General features: G+C 43.6%; 1 protein-coding gene across 11 annotated transcripts in view; it reads right to left on the reverse strand.

Moving 5' to 3' along the window:
• Positions 1-21,743, reverse strand: part of elmo1 (engulfment and cell motility 1 (ced-12 homolog, C. elegans)) — a 106,060-nt gene that overhangs the window by 2,288 nt on the left and 82,029 nt on the right. For all 11 annotated transcript variants that reach the window (XM_070984408.1, XM_070984402.1, XM_070984410.1 and 8 more), the window contains 5 exons: positions 11,566-11,729; positions 8,405-8,517; positions 4,441-4,548; positions 3,951-4,033; positions 1,573-1,650 (listed from right to left, as the gene is read on the reverse strand). In XM_070984408.1, the coding sequence (XP_070840509.1) occupies positions 1,573-1,650; positions 3,951-4,033; positions 4,441-4,548; positions 8,405-8,517; positions 11,566-11,729 (546 nt within the window). The remainder of the gene's footprint in view (positions 1-1,572; positions 1,651-3,950; positions 4,034-4,440; positions 4,549-8,404; positions 8,518-11,565; positions 11,730-21,743) is intronic.

Consider the following 21,743-nt stretch of genomic DNA (forward strand, 5'->3'; position numbering starts at 1 on the left):
AGACAATATAACTAACCATTCATGCTACAGTGGCAAAGCCTTAAAGAGTGTATCAAGCCATTGTGGACAATGTTGCACATCAGTCACAAGTGTTTTATGGAAATATTGAATTTGTTTCACTTTATTTGCACTATACACTATATCATGATAAATATTGATGTTGCAATATAAAGTATACAGTTACATATACCATGATAAGGGACTTTGTCATATCCCCGACTCAGAACTGCCTCTGAATGCTTTTACACGCCATTAAAACACCGCATTTTTACAATTTCCTCTTAATCTTGTTAAGCCCTTAAAACAGGTTCTACACTGCTGAGACCAAGTCCTCACAAAGCAATAGACAGCGTAATAATAAATATTCAGGGTGTGGGTATAGCAATGCCAGGCTTCACTGGTCTTTTTTCTTCTTTGGGGATTTTACCAAGTTAAAAGCAGAGTCTTGATGTACTGAAGTTCAGAGTGAGCTAAAGTTACCCTGTGGAGTTTTTGACCACTAACAGGCTATAGTGGGTTCCTGGTTTGAACACGTAGGTGACGTGACACACACTCACACCGATCCTTTCACGCTATTCCACTAAGCAGCAGTTGGAGGCAGTAAAGTGCAAACATAAAGACAGTGAAAAAGACGACTGCTTGCGAGTTAAGTTGATGTTGACCCATTCAAAATGTTTTTAATAGTGCACATTTAACTCTCCTAAATTTTGTGACTTAAGTCTGGCATGAGTTCAAGTCTCAAGCCTTCCTTCTTGTTATAAGTATTATAGTTTTCTTTTATAGTTCTTAATGCAGTTATTTTATCTAATCTTATTCATCCATCCATTTTCTATATCGCCTATGCCTTTTGGGGTTGTGAGGGGGCTGGAGCCTATCCCAGCTGTCTCTCAACGGGCGAGAGGCAGGGTTCACCCTGGACCGGTTGCAAGTCGATCGCAGGGCAACACACAAGACAAACAACTCACACTCACACCTAGGGGCAATTTTAGAGTCACCAATTAACCTAATGAGCATGTTTTTGGTCTGTGAGAGGAAGCCGGAGTACCCGGAGAGAACCCACGCATGCACGGGAAGAACATGCAAACTTCGCACAAAAAGGCCCGCCCGGGGATCGAACCAGCAACCTTCTTGCTGTGAGGCACGCGCACTACCTGCTGTGCCACCGTGCTGCCTTATCTAATCTTTATCTACTGTAAATCTGTGCTCACATTTATCCTTTGACAGTTTGTACATTACATGTACATTGTACCAGCAATGAACTGAACTGCCAGAAAAAGGTTGTAAACAGACAACACACACATTAAGTCCACTGTGCATGTATGAAATGAACCACTGTAATAGACTTTAGTGACAATATACAGTACATATAGAATTGTTGGTTCACTGTAGATAAAAGAGCTTGGTCTGTACCAGCTCTATATGGAAAGTGTCCCGAGACAACTTCTGTTGTGATTTGGCGCTATACAAATAAAATTGAATTGAATTGAATCTGACACTTACATACATATACACTGTACTTGTGCGATCGCACATGTGCATTGTGTCTGACGCAGTCAACCACCGTTGGCTTACCTCATGCTTGTCAGGAGCAATAAAGTTTAAATACTCGTCCGACTCATAGAGGACAGAGAAGGCCAGCTCTAACACCTCCTGGAGAGAGGACAGAGTGAAAGGCAGAGAGGGAGGGGTGACGAAGAGAAAATGGTGCAAAGGCAGACCAGGAGATTCAGACAGTGACAGAGTGGAGGAGGTGGGAGAGAGAAGTAGAAGAAAAAAAAAAGGTGAAAGGAAAAAAAAAAAAGAAAGAACAGGTGAGATTTACACCAAAATGCTGCCATACCAATGCAATCTTCCTCTCCTCGTGTCTTGTCACCATCTGTTACATCAGCTGCACATCAACTCATCAGGTATCAGCGAGCTAGGATTCAAAGAGAGAAATACCTGGGATGCCCTCAGATACTAGATATTAAAAAAAAAAAACCTGTGGAGGCTGGGAATATGATGTGATATGACTGCAGGTGAATTCCCTCAATATCCACCATGGATGACTGCGGTAAATAAAGTGATGTGAGGACAGAACAGGGAGAGCGAGACCAAGATATATGAAAATAATTCATTAAAATGCTTGCTTGCAATTTGCGTGAAATTAGCGTCTGATTTACTAAGGCGGCAGGTAATTACACAGTGAGAGACTGGAACTGCAGCGTAGGTGCACTTTGTGAGGGAGAGTTTAAAATATGCAGCTCTGTGGTGGGCTGAAGCAGAAATACTTGTGACTGAAGTAATGGGAGTTCAAAACATTTACTACAGCCAAAATTCAACTCAAGAAACATGTGTTTGGACAATCAATCTATACTTTTTATTCACTGAAAAGTTTATAAAGCCTCAAATGAAGTTAAAGAGATGGAAAAACCTTAAGAGACACAAAAGGAAAGAGTACAAGCAGGACTGAGAGCGTACAGCCCAGCTAGAGGCTTTGTTAACATCAGCTTGTTAGCAGTGTTGCTGTGAGCATGTTTTAAATGAAATACAACGCATTAACAGCTTCCTTAGCAGTTCAACTTTATGGCCACAAACACACTACTCTGCTCTTTATTTGGCACAATAAAACAGATATTGTACTCATTTATTTACAGTTTTTGCTTTGTTTATGGACTAATTAAGTGCAGCTTCCCTTTCTTACAGCACTTTGTCCACCATCATTGAGATTTCAATAAAATACCGCTCAATTAAATCTTCCTTTCCCCGCCGCAGCCTTATTTTAATATAGCTGCACAAATCTGCAGCTGCTCTTTGGATGCAGAGGATTTTCCACACGAATCAGACCCGGCGCAAATCGCATGAACGTTACTAAATGCAGCAGAACATGCAATCATCCACACTCATCATATGTCCTCCAGTCATGTGCGCGTTCCTGCATGTACATAAAGCAGAAAGACGCGCTTCAGTAATCACATGTAAAATGCAGCACACGTGAAAGGCGAACTGCACTTCCAGGTCGATGCACCTGTTTGCTAAATAACAGGCATGGCTTGAGGCACTGAAGGTGAAACTGAAATTTTTGGCCCTGAATACACGCTTACCTTTGGAAGGATTTTGGAAACACCCTGAAAGCACTGCTTGCCACCTCACCCTCCCAACCTCTGTGTCCCACAAATGCTCCTGATGCCAGCTCTGCTCTAAAGCCCGTGGAGGTGACTTTGGCTGGCCTTGTAACAGTGAGTAATGAAATGTGCTTGTGCTCTCATTCACAATGCTGGGACAGGCCGGCTAGATGGCCTGCAGACCCCCCTCAGGTCACTCGCCTAGACCTGCGCTTATCGACAAGGTAATAAAGGAGACAAAGCGGGGAGGAGGCGTGCTCCTTTGTCTTCAGGGCTATTTATCCAAGATCCAATATATCAGAGCCCCGTGGGTGGGGTGGGGGTGAAGGTTTGCAGAGGCAAAGTGCAGGAGAGGAAGGGCTGATGTGTACACAGACAAAGACAAGACGGCTCTTTCATCCTGGGTAAGGAACCGCAGAGGGCACGCTGATGTGTTACTTTCACATTCAACACAGCAAAGATGTCAGCATGTTTTTGGTGGGTGATTGAGCGACTTGTGTCTGCAGCTAAAGGACTACTCTGTGATTTATTCCAACACAACGCCGCTGATGGATACGTCTCTCTGTGCTGAGCACCAGGACACAAGTTATTGTGTTATTTCCCAAAGCAAATTTATGTAACTGACATCATGTTATGCAACTCTCACGCATACAGAAACACATTCTCTTGCTTGGTTACACGCCCACCCACCCACACGTACGCACGTGGACGCACACGAGTGTAGACAAACAAACACACACACACACACACACACACACACACACACACACACACACACACACACACACACACACACACACACACACACACACACACACACACACACACACACACACACACACACACCTTGTTTTGCTTGAGGGCTCCCTTCTCCTTCATGTGAGGACAATCTTTGCCGGTGATAACAGCTTTGATATCAGCCACAGGCACTGCACAGAGGACAGGAGTGAGTTAACAACAACAACAACAACAACAACAACAACAACAACAACAACAACAACAACAACAACCCTGTGACAACTGTGTCATCCCAGATGGGTGACTGATTTATCCAAGTGATTAAAAGTTAAAATTCTCCCAGGATCTTTCACTGTGCATGCGCTGCAAGTGAAACTGATGTTGACTCTTAAAGCCAACAGTCAGTGTAAATGATGCTTGCTTGTCACTCGTGATACTTTGTTTTGGGGCTATGTTATGTCAGCATGGATGGAGACTGTAGACTTGAAAATGCATGTATGAATAAATATTTTGAGCTTACAAACATAGAGAGTGCAATAAAAATACTCAGTGTCAGAAGAGTGGGTAAAGCCTGGAAGTAATTTCACTTGACACTCACGTTTGTCCTGCAAAGAGTCGTGGGGCACTTCACCCTGAGGGCTCTCCTCCAAGTCTCCATAGTGCAGGACTTTATGGTTCGGAGACAGACGGCAATACCAAAACTTATCTGGAAGAAAACACGAGGGGAAAGGAAGACAGAGGGAAGGAAAAGGGAGAGAAAGAGACAGATTTAGAGGAGTTATAAAATACGTCAGTGGCTGGCATAAGACATCATATGGGATCGCATGAGTCATCAGCGGGAGAGAAAATTAGCAGGGCAAAAAAAATCTGTGACAAAAAAATAAAAAAGAGAGCGAAAACAGCCTTGAGGAAAATCCACAGATGGACCGTGATGCTGTGCATGAGGGAGGGATTTGATGGGCAACAAAACAGACAGTTGGCCTTCATCATTTTAACAGTGATTCAACAACAATATACACATTCAAGTCAAGATCACAAAAAGATATTCAGGCTTTTGTGCCTCTTCCTCAAATGAGGCAAAGATGGAACTTTAACTGTGATGTGTCCTCGGCAGATGTAACGAAGGGCCTGCAGAAACTATGACTCAGGAAATTTAACAAAAAAAATGACAGTTCTTTGGTGTTACAGCATGTTGTAGTTTAAATAATGAAGGCTCTGCAAGGTAGTCAAACAACCATTGTCCATCACTGTGCTTAAAATCTATATATGCATTTATACTTTTATTAAGACTTTTACACACACTGAGAAGCAGCAAAGCTCTTGAGACGTGTTTTATTCTCATTGTAATGGTCAGGCTCTTTTTTAAAGGCAGGACAGAATTTGAGCAGGACTGTTTAAGCAGACCTAATTATAATTGCTGATCAAGTTCAGTGTGTTTTCCTCTTGGCTGATGTGACATGTAATCCTCCTGCAGCGGAGGCCTTTAACTATCAGCTGCGGCTGTAAAGCGCCGGTCAGCCTTTGCAGACCAGCCTGGTGTTCCTTCGTGCTTTCCTGCCAAGGTGGGCACCAAGCTGAGTTGGCAGTGAGCGGGCACAGACTGGGGAGGTCTGGCTGGCGTGTGCCTGGGTGGCACAGTCCAAATCCTAATTGCTGAAAATAGACAGTTGGCGGCGCCAGGCTGGTGCACAGTGGCACTGGTCCACTGGGGGGAGAGGAGAGAGATGTGCGTGGCAGCTGTGAGTGGAGGGGCGTCGCTTGGGAGAGGATGCCATCAACTGTTGGACTTAACCGAGTGCAAAGCATGACTGATTTATGTGTTCATGTGCATCCACACACCAGCACATGTGTTCTTCTTTTGGCTTGAAGACGCTGTATCTCCATCTTAGATTGAATTTCATTCTTGTATCACTTAAGCTATAACTGTCTTAATCTGAGTCAGCTGCCAGGCCGTGGGTGAAAGATGCAGTGAGATTCAACAGAATCAGGCCAACTTTCCTATTTCAGTTTTGTTTAGTGCAGCATTTAAACAAGATACACTCTCTTGAGCCCCGGGTGCTGTTACCTGCCGCTACCCTGCACTTAAAAGACTGCACAGGTAGTGCTCTTTCTTCCAAACTTCAAAACACCATCAACCTGAGCTTTTAAAGCGATGCATCCCCTTGTAATTTGCAGACTGGCACTTCGGAAGGGAGAGAGAGAAGAGTCATCTGCACTGAAGTCAGCTAAATTAATATTTGATGTAGGTACTTGAGTCCCTGCAGGCTGGGGGACTTTGAAATAGTCGTACAAGATGCTGAGGGAGAGGTGGGAGAAGGAGAGAGAGAGAAGGGGAGGAGGGGAGCACATTTTATGTTTGTAAAAGATAGGACACGTAACTGCAGATGGAGAAAGTTAACATCTCTAATGGGTATAAACATTGTGAAAGTTTATCTGAGGAATGTATGAGAGACAAGAGAGAAATGACACTAATAAACCAAGTTTCAGCGTTATGTTCCGCATGCAGCATCCTCCTTTTGATTTAACATCTCATTTCATGTGAACACCAAGCCAGAATTAAACTTGCTATAGGGCTCCTTTCATTCTTGTTCAGCTTGCCTAAGTCCTGCAAGACAAAGCGATCTTCACATTGTCAGCTCTGGATATAAGTACCAGCGTGAGAACAGAGAGGAGAGGGAGGAAAGGATTAACATGTATGGATGGAGGGAAGAGAGTGTAGAGGAATGGAGCACATTAAGATGGCATTCGCTCACACACGCACAGGGAGGGAGATAGGAAGATGCAGAGTTTTATAGGATTGTTGTGGAGAAACAGTATGTCCTTGACTCCTTCCAGAGTCCTCAGAGGCAAAGACAGCTCCAGCTAGCTGGTAGCAGGCAGACAGTCAGTGTGCTGCTGCAGCAGATTAAAGCTGGTGTAACCCTACAGGCTAGCGTGCTAAATTAAATCCAGTGAGGCTCATGAACTGCTTCATATACAGCTGTGAGCGGGTGTACTGCTCCTGAATGGCTAATGGTTTCCGTTTCTGTGTTAAGTATGTGTGCTGGTGCATGCACATATGCAACTGTGTCCTCAGTTCCCTAACAATGATGTGGCAATACGGAAGAGCATAAATCAGCCGACCACAAGCAGCGAAGACGAGCAGATACTCGATCTGGGTTGACGCTTTCTACCTGAACATCTGTCCTGCAACATCTATTCATCTCAGATGCCTTTTCTCTCCACTCCTACCTTCATTTTTCTGTTTCTGTAATCCAGCTTTGATGACATCTGGGTGACAGCTGCCAAGACCGATTGTGATCAGGCTTTCAAATGCCAGAAAACATCGGAGTCAGCGGAGGAAAACCCACCTGGTTGGGCTCAATTTGATTTGACTTATTTGCAAGTAGAGGTCCTGCAGGGGAGCTGATGACAGTAATGCAATGACAATAAGCTGAACCCACAACCTGAGCTTGTGGTTGTGTTTTTTTTTTTTATTTCATGTGTTTGTATATGTAGAAGGAGGTGAAGGAAAGTGCAAGAAGGAGGACAGAAGAGTGAAGGGATCAGGTCTCAACCAGATTAAACCCTCTTTGACAGAGGAGCAGTATATTATACAGGCTAAATGCTACCGCTGCTACTCCTTTTCCTTCTTCCCTCCTCTCCTTTCTCTCTTATGGCAGCGAGGGTGAAACACGATATCAGGCCAAATGATTTGAATATGCTCCTATTTGAGCTGGCTGCTGGGGTTTTCACGAGCCTCTCTCCTCCACTGTATCACTGCGAGTCTATTGGTGCTTTGTGTGTAAGACATTTTTCAACAAATCATGGCACCACTGACAAATCAGACATCCATAATGTCCATAAACATCTCGAATATCCCTTGAAAGCTGCAGCCTTCGACATCCACCAAGCATGCAAGTTGTCTGACTTGTGTTATGTCTCAGCATGAGATGCACGGCTTTATCATTTCCATTACACCCTCCACACTGCAGAGCCTGCGGTTACAGCAGTCTGCTCTTTTGTCATTCTTTCATTTCTTTTCTCAAAGCTTTCTCTAGACTCCATCTTGACAAGTGTGTATTACTGCGTGTTTACCCTGCTTACGCCTTTTATGCATGGTTGCATTTCCTTGCATGCCACATGTACACCAGTGTTTGCAGGGGCAAGAGGAAGGGAAGGCGGCGAGTTTGTGTATCTCAAGACACAGAGACGCGTGCGCTGCATTTCCGTACGTGTACGAGTAAGAGAGGTGTCGTGTTGCTATATGTCTGTGCCTTGAAGGCTGACAAAGCCAGAAAAAAAAAAAAGAATGTGTGAACCATCATGACAGCAGCTCCACAGCAGTCCAGGCCTTCAAAGATCTCCATGATAACATATCTCTTGTGGGGGTTTTTCACAACGCAAAGGGAATAAGGCGATGAGCGGGGGTGCAGAGAGGAGGGATAAAGCACACAGAGGAAGACAAGGCAGGAAACTGAAGAGCTGCCCTTGTGAACACAGCAGAGGTCTGTCTGGTTATGATCCGTGGATGGATGTATGTTTATACGCGTGTGTGTGCGTGTGAGCAGTGTGTGTCTCACCCTGCCTCCTGCGACTACTGATTTTCCTGAAGCAGGTTCCCTCACACAACCTGTTGAGCCTCTGCTGTTTGATCAGCTCCATGATCTCAGGCTGGATCTTCTCTCTCAGCTCCCTGCAGAAAAAATGAACAGACACATTATTAGTTTAAGAGAATCATCTGAATACTGTAAACCACACCTGTTCCTATCTGGCAAGCAAAGGACAGAAAGCTTCAAGATGCTCCGCGACCTAGAAGAGAATTCTTTTCCCAGTTTTTCTGGCAGCGTGCAATATTCATCTGACCAATGAGATCACCTGAATTATGACTGTCAGGAGGGAGCAGAGGATGCCAAACACACAGATACACTTCCACACATGCATACACATGTGCACACACACTCAGAAACATGTCATGTAGCTTCCCAAAAGGCTGATGAGTGGGACTCAGAGCTGCTTCAGCTCCTGCTTGGATGGCTGTCATTTATTCATGCATCTACATGTATGTGTGTCTGTGTTGCATATGAATGTGAAGTCAACATGAATTATGTATACCATCTGCCCGAGCGGTGCGGCTGCTCCCCATCTTTTATTTTTCATCATTGTACCCGATTCTTTTCTGTTCCATTTTGCCTTTTTGTTCCTTTTCCATGTTAAAAATGCGCAAACTTTTGGGAGGATGTCAGGTTTTCAAGACATGTGAAAGCTTTGCATGTTCTTTATTTTTTCCCTTTAGTATTTCCCCTTGCTGATGTCCTTGATCTCGTTTTTGTCCTTCTCTCTCTTCCTCCTTCAGGCTCATCTGCTCTTGTCTCTCTTCATCCGTCTCACCCTCGCTGTCTGTGTCTTTGCCTCATCACTGACTCATTACATTGATCTGTGGTCGGACATTCACTCCGACATCTTTAAAGAAACAGCTAGTGGGGAGGGCGTGGCTCGCTGTAGGAAGGATGGATGATGATAGCTCGGCTTTACCGCCTTATGTGCTATTCTTCTGACCGTGCTAGACACAGGTGAGACTGTTTTTGTCTGAGGGCTTCTCAGAAAGCAGCTCCAGTTTCAATTTAAACTGATTCTTTCCGGCAAATGCAGAAAATCACAGACAATTGAATTAAAGGGCTGAGGCGTTGTGGTGGTGGACCTCTATAAAGGAAGCACTCTGGTTGCTATTGGGTGTACAAATGATGAAAGAAGCGAGGCACAAAAGCCCATTTTCAACTTTGTAGAGACACACAGTCCCTACACGGAACATCAGTAAAAAATTTCCAAGCACAGGTGGAGAAGGGCATCAATGATGAATTCAGTTACACGACTCTTCCACCTAATTTTGTGGGACTGCATTAAAATGAAGTTGTGTGTTCACGTTTTCTCATATCCTCAGCAGTTCTGTTTTGACCAGCTGCATGAATTCTTTATGCAATGCCAATTCTTTTTTTGGTGTAAGCAACTTTCAGTAAATAGAAAACTTTCCACATACATTGCAAAAACGGCATCTTTAAACTGATGCTCTACAGGAGACGCAGCTTTGATGCGACGCCATTACAGTTCGTCTTTTCACCTCCTTTTGATGTCTAAAGTCATTCTCTGCAGTAATTGACAACAGGAAACTGGCAGCATTTGCAGCAGGTAATACAGTGCTCCTTTAAATCAGCCGTCTGACATGCTCTGCTCATTATGTTTACAAGTCATGACTGTACTGTATTGATTAGAGGAAAATTCCACCGGGCAGTCTCACGCTGCTGAAGAGAGACCCGTCAGCCTGTGATGTTCAGTGCTTTCCAGCAGTCGTTCTGATAACATCTTAAAATGTGAGTTTTCATTTCAACGTCTAATTCAATTACTTATCGCCTACTTCTCCCAGAATGCATTCTGACAACAGCCTGAGAGTTGATCATTCTGTTATTCTTATTTTCTCATTAATACAGGGAAGAGTAGTGTTGTGTTATCCATAATGAAGTGTCTTCATTCTTAAATGTGAACTATAGAAGGTACCCTGACAGCGTAGTACCTGGTACCAGTGAATGTGGACTGCGATATGGAGACATCATATTTCTACAATTGGCTATGTTTTGTCACTATTGAACTTTACAACCATTTACTGCATTTTAAGATTTATGGCATTTATTCTGCTAAGGCCAAATGTGTTAATGTTAACAAAAGTGATAAATAATTCATGTATCCTGATTTGGATCTGCTCCAAAATTTAATGGGTTCTTCTTTGGCCTGTGCTACAGCCTTCTATGAAGTTTCATGAAAATCAGGCCAGCAGTTGTTCCTTAATTCTGCTGAGACAGACAGACAGACAGACAGACAGACAGACAGACAGACAGACAGACAGACAGACAGACAGACAGACAGACAGACAGACAGATGGGAACAAAAACATCACCTTGGTGGAGGTGATAGGATAATTACATCTAAAAAAGTGGACCTTGAATTAAAAGCCACATTACCTGCAGTTCTAGGGGACATTTTTCCGTAGCTTCCTTTACTTTTGTTCTGCCTTCTCCCCATGGATTAATTGGGTGCCAAAGTTTGGTCTCTACCCTTCCAATATCGATCCAATAAGCCCTGGGCTCAGCATTGATTACTGTTCAGAGGGACAAGCTTTCTCTGCGAAACGATTTTTCAATAGTGCTGGCGACTCCATTAAATACAGGCAGGACAAAACAATGTTCTCCATTACAGGGCCTGCATCCATGATCTGTCAATGAATGATCTATTACAGACTAACTCGCCATGCTTAGTGGGCTGCAGGGTCGTTAACGGAGCATTCACTGGGGATGCCATTTGCAGACTATTGAATTTGATGCATATTTCTAATCACGAGGACAGCACCGGTGCAACCTGCTTTAGGCCAGTAGCTGGAATTTGGTTGACAGATGGAAAGGAGAGAAAAGAAGCAATTCTAAAGATATCAATGACCAGGGCTCTTTTTTTGTAAATGCAAATCATGCCCTCATTTGTGGTCTGATAAGGCAGATGAGAAGGGAAATTGCAATTAACAACAAGAGTATCGATGAACGATAGTAGATATCATTCACATTAGGTCCAGCATCTTGTTGCCATCTCAACTTCTGCGGGAGGCTTCAGACAACCAATTTAACCCTTTGACAAATGTGTGCAAACTGTTGGAATTTTACAATGCGACAAAATCACACCGGCCAGTGATTGGTTGACTCACAAGATGGGGCGGGACTGGAAGTCTTCCTGATTCATCCTTTCGGACTGGCGTATCTTCAGGATCTCTGTGTAGCTCAAGTTCTGCAGGCGACTCTTGAACTGGTCCAGGGAATTAGGCTTGAGAGTCAGTGCTCGCATGATCTGCTCCCTCACCACCTGCATTACCTGCAGAGGAGGAGAGGAAGAGGAGGGTGGGGTGAGATCAGCACCGATGCAGGAGCGATACAGGGTCTGTGTGTGTGTATTGGCCATAGACATCAGGAAGTCAAGGCTAGCCCCCTCCCTATTTTTGGACAGTCAGGGGAGCATATAAACCTCTGTTCAGTTCCCAACAGGATAAATGATAGTTTTTTTGTTTTTTTTTTTCAGATCTGGAGCCTTTAATCCAGTCTGGTGCACTGAGCCTTAGGAGGAAAAGAGCAAAGCAGAATAATTCAGCAGTGGCTAGTCAGCTGTTAGCCCCAGTATCATGCATCAGTGAAATGCATGACAGAACTTGCCTATAATACCCCAGCCAGCTAATACCATTAGTCTGGCTGTGGCTGTAGAAGCATGACATGAGTGGTGTTCCGAGTCATCAATCCCACTCAAGGGGGTCTTTGTGATCAACAGAGGTAACAATGCAGTAGGGAAGCACTGCACAACAACACATAAAACACATCATGCACGTCAAGATCAATTAGCCTAGCGTGTATGCATTGCTGTCAGGAGATAATTAAAGTCTCCCCGCAGACGCTGCAGAGCTGAGCACACACACACATCTAAAAGTGATGCTCTGAAAATAAAACGGAATCATCAGCGAGCGACGGCAAACAATATCAATCCTCTCCACTTAAACAGAGACGGCAAAAAGACATCATCTTACGTTTATGCAGATAAAATGGAGAAAAAGTAGAAAACGTTGAACCAACAAGGCGATTCATGTATTTGACATTCTCTCATGAAGTCTGGTGTGAAAAACCTGGTCTTAGTAAAATTCCAAGACTTGAGCAAGGTCATTTCTTTTCTGTCACTTGAAGTATAAATCAGTTCAGAACAGCTACTCCGATGAAGCAGAAATAGCTATTAATGAAATAAAGGGTTATTAATAAGAGAAATGGAATTAAACCTCAGATCAAGCTACTTTACAAGAGGATTACACTGATTTTTAACCCAGTTAATAAAGCACTGATCTTTCCAAAGTATAAAATCTCTTCATTTTTCCACGCATACACTTGAGCCTCCGGGAAATGAGTCCTCACATGAAATCTTCAGTGACAGCGGCTTCCATTTAGGTTTGCACTCGGATTTGCATTCTGCATAATTACAATTTGAACATGAATATAATTTGACAATTTTTTTTTTCTTTTTTATTTAGGAGGGACTTCTCTGAGAGCGAGCCTAACTCCAATGTGCTGAAATTGCTCACACACAACAGAACATCACCTGCTACACCAGTTTCCCCTCAAAGCTGAGCATAGCTTGCAGCGCTCGGGTTGATGTGAGCCTGTAAATCCTGCTGAGACGCTCTGTGTGATATTTGGCCAAAAAAAAATTAACTTTTCTCTGGCCAGGTTGAGCAAATGCTGTTCCAGTTACTGCAGGCGGTGTGATGGTAGACGTGACAAGCAGCTCTGATTATGGATCAGCCTTGTTAGCAGCCACCCCTGAGCCTGCAGATGCTGATTCACTGGATCAGACCATACTGAAGTGACAGAAAGAAATAGACTGCCTTCCCTTCTGTTCATTTTGATTTTACTCCATTTCTCTATTCTCTGCTCGCCTTGTTGATCAAATGCTTGAGGACACATGAATATTTCCAGCCTGTGCAAACACACTTCTTCACGATATGCCAACTCAATTATAATGAGAGACAATAAGAGTTTAGAGTGGTTGTGTGTATGTCTGCGCTTACACATGTACCGAAACAAAGATGTTTTTGGACTTCCCTTGCGATTGGTGTGTTCTCCTGTTCTGTACTATTCTGTTTCATCTGGGCTCCTCAACCTTAACAATCATGCCAAAACCCAGTGAGCCAAGATCCCAAACAAAGTCTTATGTAATATTGTTCTTGCTGTTTGTACTGCAAGAAGATTACTCATCAACTGGCTAACCCCTGAACTCTCACTAGTCAGACTTAGCCAGGGGTGAGAGCAGTAAAAATAGGAGATCTGAGTTGCCGAAAATGAAATGTGAACAGCGTAAACCTCAGCACCCCCCCCCAAAAAAAATCTGAAAAATTCAAAGGCGATCGAGGATAATCCTCTTGAAACAGCATCACGTTTAGCATGTAAAAATGCATAAAGAAGTGGTCTGGGCTCCAAGTCCCCCTTTTGAGACGCTGGCACTGCACAGTGAGAGTGCCACAAAAAGGAATTAACCCATTTCTAATTCTTTATCTGATAAGCCCTGAAGGTAATACTCAGCTCCTCCAACCGCAGCAAAATACTGGGAAAAAACACACTTTTTTTGTTACTGATTACACAATTTAATCCAAGGATTAGCTTTTGGAATGCAAATATGTTCAGAGGCGGCAATCACAGTGTATTTCCTCACAAACTGACCTTGGAAAATTAAAAAAAAAAACAACAGAAACGAGGATGGTTGGCTTTTTGGCACATCTGATCTTTAAAATGAGCGTCATCACATTAATAATCAGATATGACAAATCAATAGAATGATGAATTTCAAGAATCCCTTGCAGAGTCTAGATTATGACTCTGTAAAACTCATCTACAAAACCTAGATGCACATCAGTGCACATGAGGTCTTCCCTCGTGTGATCCAAATGTAACTGGCATTAAAGCCGATGCAGAACATCAGTGACTCAGCAAGCACATTCTTTAAATGCCGTTTGACAGAGGCAGACAAACTCTGAGATCAGGATCTTGGCTGCTTAAAAAGACACTCTGTTCTCGCTGGCACAAAGCCCCTGTGTGCAGAGTATTAACCTCATGATATCATTGTTAAAATAGTTTGGAAGCCATCATGTAAAGCTGACAACATTTCTGAAAGTTTGTGCTTTGCTCGAAACAGAAAGTCGCTGTCCTGTCCTGTGGTGCAGGATGAACTGTGGCTGTATGTGGAAGTCATTACACTCTCAGTCATAACAACTGATTTTTATCATGAACAGGACCACCTACGCTGCAGGAGCTGAGCCATTTTTCAGGAGTGTCCAAGAATGTAAACACTGGCATAAAAGTGACCGGCCACTAGAGGGCGAGGGTCAACACTTCCTCCACACCAGTCAAGATTTGTTCAAGGTGACAAAGTGCAGAGACTCTGAGCTGCAAAGAAGAGAAGGAGGATTTTGCTTTTTTATTCATGTCCATCTGTCCCTTCCCATCCTTCTATCAGTTTGTCCATCCATAAAGACAGCTATCCATTCCTCCCTCAGCTGAAATGAAAATTTATGTTAACTCTCATTGCTGGATGTCACCTCTGTGAAAGGCCGTGCTTTGTATTCAGTCCTCATCTGTGATTCACTGTAATATGCATGCCATATTTCTGTGGTGTTGGGGGGGCACAGGTGTCCAGCTAACAGCAGATTTACAGCCCCCAGGACTGTCCTTTCAGCATGAGCCCCTGGCCTCAGCCTCCTCCTCCTGTTTGAGCTGATAACGTGCAGATGGATGAAGCCACAGCTTCCAATCATGCTACGAGAGATTCATCGCTCCTGTCCACTACTTTTAATCACAACTCACCCAGTTGCCTACCATAAATTTTCACACACACATACACACGGCTATAATCCACATAATTACGCCTCAAATTAATTTATTTTCTCATTAACATTACAAATGGTCTGTCAGTGTGTCTAGCAGGAACATTCTTCCCTTAAGAAGCTATTTGAAAGTAAAGGAAATTGTATGAAAGTGTGAGGTTTGACGACCTCAGTTTGACGTTTATCATCGGCAGAACTATAAAACCCCGAAAGTATCTCCTGAAATCCTGAAAACAGCAGGAAACCTTTATATTGTAAGAGCTTTTTAAGGCAGATCTCATCACCTGCAGCTCACTTTCCAGTCTCATCCTGATCCCTGGAGACCGACTGCCATCCAGCCCCAGTGTCTGGGCAGAGCCGTCCCTGGGGAATGTTCATTAATATGCCTTGTTTGCAGTCATGTCTCCAGCAGGAAAACAATTCTGTCGGCCCATGTGGCTGCACTCATGCTAATTAACACAGCGAATATTCATCACATTTAATACGAACACATGGTCCTTTCACAACTGGGCGGAGGGGCATTATGAATATTTTATCTTCCTCTTTTTCATCCGCTGATTGCTCAGAGAGCACCTTGGTAGAGGTGAGATGACGTCGTCGCCCAAACAAACTTTGCAGGCTGAGCTCACTCGGAGGATAAAATTAGGCTTTGTTTTGCACTGGCGTCATTTCAGCTGCGGTCGAGATGATCTAAGTGCAACATTGTCCATCTCGGGGTCTTCTTTTATCTAGTCAGAGCTGCTTATCCAAGATTTATCTCCTGTATCTTGTCTAGCATTATTTCGGTCTTTCTCTACATTCTCTCTGTCACGCTTCCTAATCTCTTCCGGACAACAAGCCGTCTTTCGTTCTTGTAGCTCTTTGGGAAGGGAAGTCAGACAGCAGAGCAAGTGTCAGCAAAAGTAATTAAACGCTGTCCCATGAGCCATCAAGTACACGTAATGAACCACACTGGTTCGTCTGCCACCCTCCTCATCCTCAGTCCCCTCCTCTCTTCCCTTCAGTCTCACCTCAAACAGGACAGTCGGGCAGTTCCTCGTTCCTGGAGTCACCCCGCCATCCATCATCCACAACGCATCAGCCGTAACAAATTACCGTCCCCCCTCTCGCCATCCAATCGAGTCTCGCCAACGCTCCATTTGCCTAAGAGGATGCTAATGACATCATTTACCAGCTGTCAGTCAAACACTCACCCGCCACTCAGGCCTGGGCGGAGAAATCTGAAGACTGTGCTGGAGAGGCGCTTTGGTGGGCAAATAATAAGGTGGTAATCACAGAATAATGACTTTGCTGATACTCCCTGAAAGCAATCAAAAAGTCAATCTCACATGGTGATAATGGGAGTGTTGATGCAGTGTGTTTCTGCATTTAAAGCCTCGAAGTAGACGAATCATGCATGCTTGCGCACATACAAAAGGAAGCATTCACACAGGCGTGAGCACACAAAAAGTGCATGTGCTCGCTTTCGTCAGAGCGCCTGTTTTTTTTAATAAGGAGCAGAAAAAGAGAATACAGGGAATCCATGTCCCCATCATTGAAATGGTAATTACATTCTCACTCTCTGCCACCATGTCCCATGTTCAATTAATAATTATCTCCTTCAAAGTTGACCCTGATGTCGTTCAAAATAAAACAATGCCACAGAGATGGACATGAAAGGATGCCTGTCTCTTATCAGGCAGTGCAGAGACGAGTGCTGCTACGGGTTGTATTAAATTTGGAAGCTGATAAAAATGCATTGGATAAAGATGCAAAAATTTATTTTGGGTGCTGACAGAACTGAAAAATGACAATGCCGTGATTGCTTGTGGCTGTTAAATTAATATATATTCAAATACATTAAAGTCATACTATGCAGGAATTGTCAGTTATTGTCTGTAAACAGTTTACTTAAGTGACGATTGAGAGGGATTACTTCTGTGTGAGTCGATACAGCGTATGTTTGGAAAATCCTGCCCAGTGTACAAAGTAAACCAGGAGTAAAGCTAACATAGTGCAGTGCACATTGGGTCAAATTATGTATTAATACGTTTAAGACGAGACCTGTTTGTGCATTCAATATGTAGACAACCAGATATTGTTTATTTCTGTTTTCTGTTTATTAATGATAGTGACACTAATCTATGCCAACAATGCCAACTGTGCTGTTTTTTGCTAGCTACCACCCTCATGGTCTGTGTGAGAGGACATTGGGCCGTTAGACAGTGTGCATGCGCACACACACGCACACACAGGCTCGGACTACAAAAAGCTGGTTCTGAAGCAGCAGTCTGGGCTGCTCTGCATGTCAGCTGTCGTCTGTGTTGTAGATGTGATGGTTACAGTGAGGTTTATAATTTCAGATGACAAGACATTCAGGCAATGACATGGAACAAACTTTATCTCCATTTGGATGTTCATACTGCCATCAGCAAGGATGGGGACTGTCAAAATTAATATGAATCACATAATGGGCAGCATGAACAGCAATAAAAGATTGTTGGCAAAAAGTCTTGGTTGTCGATGGGCATGGCTCAACATGGCTACGCATACATGATGACTATCATTAGTCGATTAACCAGTTTGTCTGCAAGACTCAGATATTTGATGGACTGGCTACTTTTCTCCATTTCATATGACTGAGATCTGAATACTTTGGGTTTTGGACCATTGGATCAACAAAATGAACATTAGCTTGGGCTCCGGGAAAAAAATGCACTGGGCATTTTTCATAGTTTCTAGCATTTTACAGACGAAATGACTAATCATTAATGAAAATAACGGTTAGCTGCAGCCCTAATAATGAGCTTTCACAGCATAATGCCACATCTTAATGTATTGTATGAAATGCCAAACAAGAGACAGTCAGTGTGTCATTTCATAGAGGGTGAAGAACGAGAGGTGAATTCTGCTCAACAGCCAGATTCCCAGATTATATTTAGTATATTCATCTTTTCTTGTTAGACTCTCCTGACAACCCTGTCATGGCTCTATGTTAAGTGCGCTGAGAGCAACTAAGTGGAAAGGCACTACTTTCATCCATTAAAATTTCAATTATGTAGCTACACCCCACGGCTTGAATGTAAGGAGTCACTGTATCTGGATATTTCAATAAAATAAAATGGAGCAGTGAGGGGTAAATGTAAAGTGCAGTGAAAAGCAGCTCTTTTCTCTCTTAGTGAATGCCTTTGGGACCTATTTGACAGCATTACTGCACCACGGGGAACAGCACATACTGTATTGTAGGCAAGACAGAAATACACGCTCTCAACATACACACTCATGCAGCACGTATACTAATTTATTCCTTCTCTTGCAATATACAGCATGAACAACCACCAAAACATGCAAAACAAAGCAATTTGATGTAATTTGCCAATACTCCCATGTAGGCACACACAAAACACATCTGGAGACCTCCCTCCATCAATCTTAAGCTTCCTTCCACATGAGTGATGCAGGGTCGACGCCGGCTGTTGCTGCTAGCTGCTGTTGTTGCCATATTTAGAGTGCTAGCACTGCACAGCCAGACAAACTGTCAGAGGAGCTCTTTTTCAACCACCAGCTCAATGTGAGGTGCAGCGCGGTCCATATGGATGACTGGAGAGCAAAGTCGCCTGGGAAATCGCCATTTACTGCGAGTCAAGAAATGCTGATGAAAGCCAAGTGCTGACCTTGGCTTGTGCACTGCATTGCATTAATGAGTGTTTTATTATGACAAGGATGTTGCAGGAAATATGAACATTCTGCATTAATTATCCCAGAGGGATGGGTAAATTGGTTGTGATTAAACATCTATTCAAGGACATCAGAACAGGTATTATTTCATTACAGGAGATAATTCTCATCGGGGATGATCTCTTTCTTAGAGTCTACCCGTAATGCATCACTGGCTGATTGGAAATACTATCTGAAAAATCTCTTTTAATGCCTTTTTGGACCCGACTGAAGTTGTCTGGAAAGCAGAAGTCAGATAAGTTCCCCATGAATAATGTACAGAGCACCCATTTAGGCCACTTACAGGCCTAATGTTGTACACACCAAATGTTTGACATTGCGCAGAGAAAGACCATTTTTGGCTATGGACACAGCTACACAAGGAGATCTTCCACCAGGTTTTGCAGCAAATTCGCTGATTTCCATGACGGGATTGACAGAAAGTGGCCACAATTATGACTGTGCAGCAAACAATGATGGTACAAAATATTATTTTGTGCAGCATTGAATTCATGGAGTTCTTCTGTTGGATCATACCAGGACTTTAGCAAAAAAATCCCAAGCCTGGCAGTAAATACCAGACAGAACAAAGATACTAGCTTAGAAACTATCACTGTGATTATTTACAGTCTGATCCTAGTTACCTGCTCCGGATTATTATGTGCGGCTCAACCTCTACCACTTTACGAGCATTTGGTCTAACACCGCCACTAGGCACACTGAGCCAAGACTCTGGAGAGAAATTTAATTTATACCTCTTGCCTTTTTGTTGTTGTGCTAAGGAAAGTGGACCATACCCCAGAGAGAAAACAGAGTCCCAGATATCCGTGTTTGCCTCCCTTCCTCAGACGCGTCATCACCCTCACAGAGACAGATGAAGTGCTTCAAGTTAAACCCAGATTCAAGCAGTGATACATCAGAACTGGATTATTATGTGATACTAATGATAAGGCCCACAGCAGCCATATCCCAGCATGTATGCACAATAAGACACACCCACACACCAGAGCCGTTTTGGAAACTTTTCTGCAACTTCAAAGGATCTAAAGCGTGCAGTGTGGGTTGCTGTGCACAAAAAGCACTGCACACACATATAACTGAATCACATGAATGCACACCCACTTATCAATAAACAAACAGACATGAATAAATGAATGGATATATAAATAACTAAATCAAAAGACAAGAAAACTTGGGTTTACTTTTTCCCTGCTGATTTCCAGTGAGCTGCTCTGAAGATGAGACGACAGTATCATTATCTTGATAGACAACAAAACAAAGTGTTAGCATCTAAGCTCTTGCAACTGTGATGGTTTGATGCTAATGGCTGATGAAGTCTCTGGTCTGATTGGTGAGCTTAGTTTCGCTGTTCTCAATGTGAGTGGGCCAACGCTGCCTGAGATCAGAGAAACCCCCCTGCCTCCCTTTAGGCACACACACACATACACAAAAGACACACTCGTGAAAAACTAATGCACAGAAAGAAAAGAAACAAGTCCCTGCATAGACACAAAGCCCGAAATTCACACTCTGCTCTTGCCACCACAAACCATGAGAAAATAAAAAAGCATACAAACAAAAACAAATTCAAAGCCATACACGCCCCTACAAGGACTCAAGTGCACCAATTTGTGCGACACATGTACAAATGCATTCACGCACTGTCCGAGCGTGAACACACACGTGCAAAAACAATAAAGCAAACCTTGTTAAGGGAGTGGGAGGTGAGGCAGCCAGGCAGAAAGATATAAATAGCCTGTCTGAATTCAACAATAGAGGTGGAGGGGGGTCGAGAGACAAGAAGGAGGAGGAAAAGAGGGAGGGAGAGCACAGGAGGGAGGTGAAGGCAAAAAGAAAGAGCTATAAGGGACTGAGAAAAGGAAAGAGGTAAAGATAGATTCAGACAGTTGGAGAGGTAAATAAAACCAGTATGGAACAAGAAAACAGCAGGTCTCATTGCAGGAGAGGAGAGGAGAGGAGAGGAGAGGAGAGGAGAGGAGAGGAGAGGAGAGGAGAGGAGAGGAGAGGAGAGGGGGAGGGGGAGGCGGAGGGGCTGGTTTACTGTGTCCTGATAGCCATAGATGTACCGTTTCATGCAAAGCACGACAGCAGCAGTCACAGTTTTTTGGCATATGGCTGCATGTGCAGCGCTTTTACCAACTGTCCCAAGCTGCTTCCTGGAATCCAAACGCGGCACCCGCCCAAAACCTTTGGCACCTGCACTCATTATTATCGTAACGTCACTTCTGACCGGACACACCGCCGCCCTTTTCATTAATCTTGCATGCGCACATGTTCTAACCTTCTGAAGAAGTGGAGGAGCTGTGCTGTTGCTAAAAAGCAGAGCCAGAAATCATTTGCATTGATTTGCATTAAGTGCCCTTAATTGATTGCGGTGAGCGGCCTGAACTAAAACAGGAATAGCAGCTTAACAGCAAGTGAAAAATATTCTGTAACAGTTACTGCACACAAAGCGATGTGTGATGGGTTGATGAGGGGGTCGCTCTGCTGACGCTGGGGCTTTGGAGGATTGCCATATGAATAATCCCACATGGGACGGGGTCGAGTCTTCAACATGGTTGAACAAAGCAGATTATCTACTCTCCTCTGTATCACCCTTGGCCAGAAGAGAAATGTCAAACACCAATAAAAAGGCTTTGCTTTACATGTGTGCTTGTTTCATTTTGGCTGACAGGCTTGTCTATAGTGACTTTCTAAACAGGGGTGACCAGGTTCAAGGTCTATGGCTCAAGGGCACTACAGGACACTGACACACAGAC

This window comes from Chaetodon trifascialis, chromosome 17 (assembly GCF_039877785.1).
Source record: "Chaetodon trifascialis isolate fChaTrf1 chromosome 17, fChaTrf1.hap1, whole genome shotgun sequence".
Lineage (NCBI taxonomy): Eukaryota > Metazoa > Chordata > Actinopteri > Chaetodontiformes > Chaetodontidae > Chaetodon > Chaetodon trifascialis.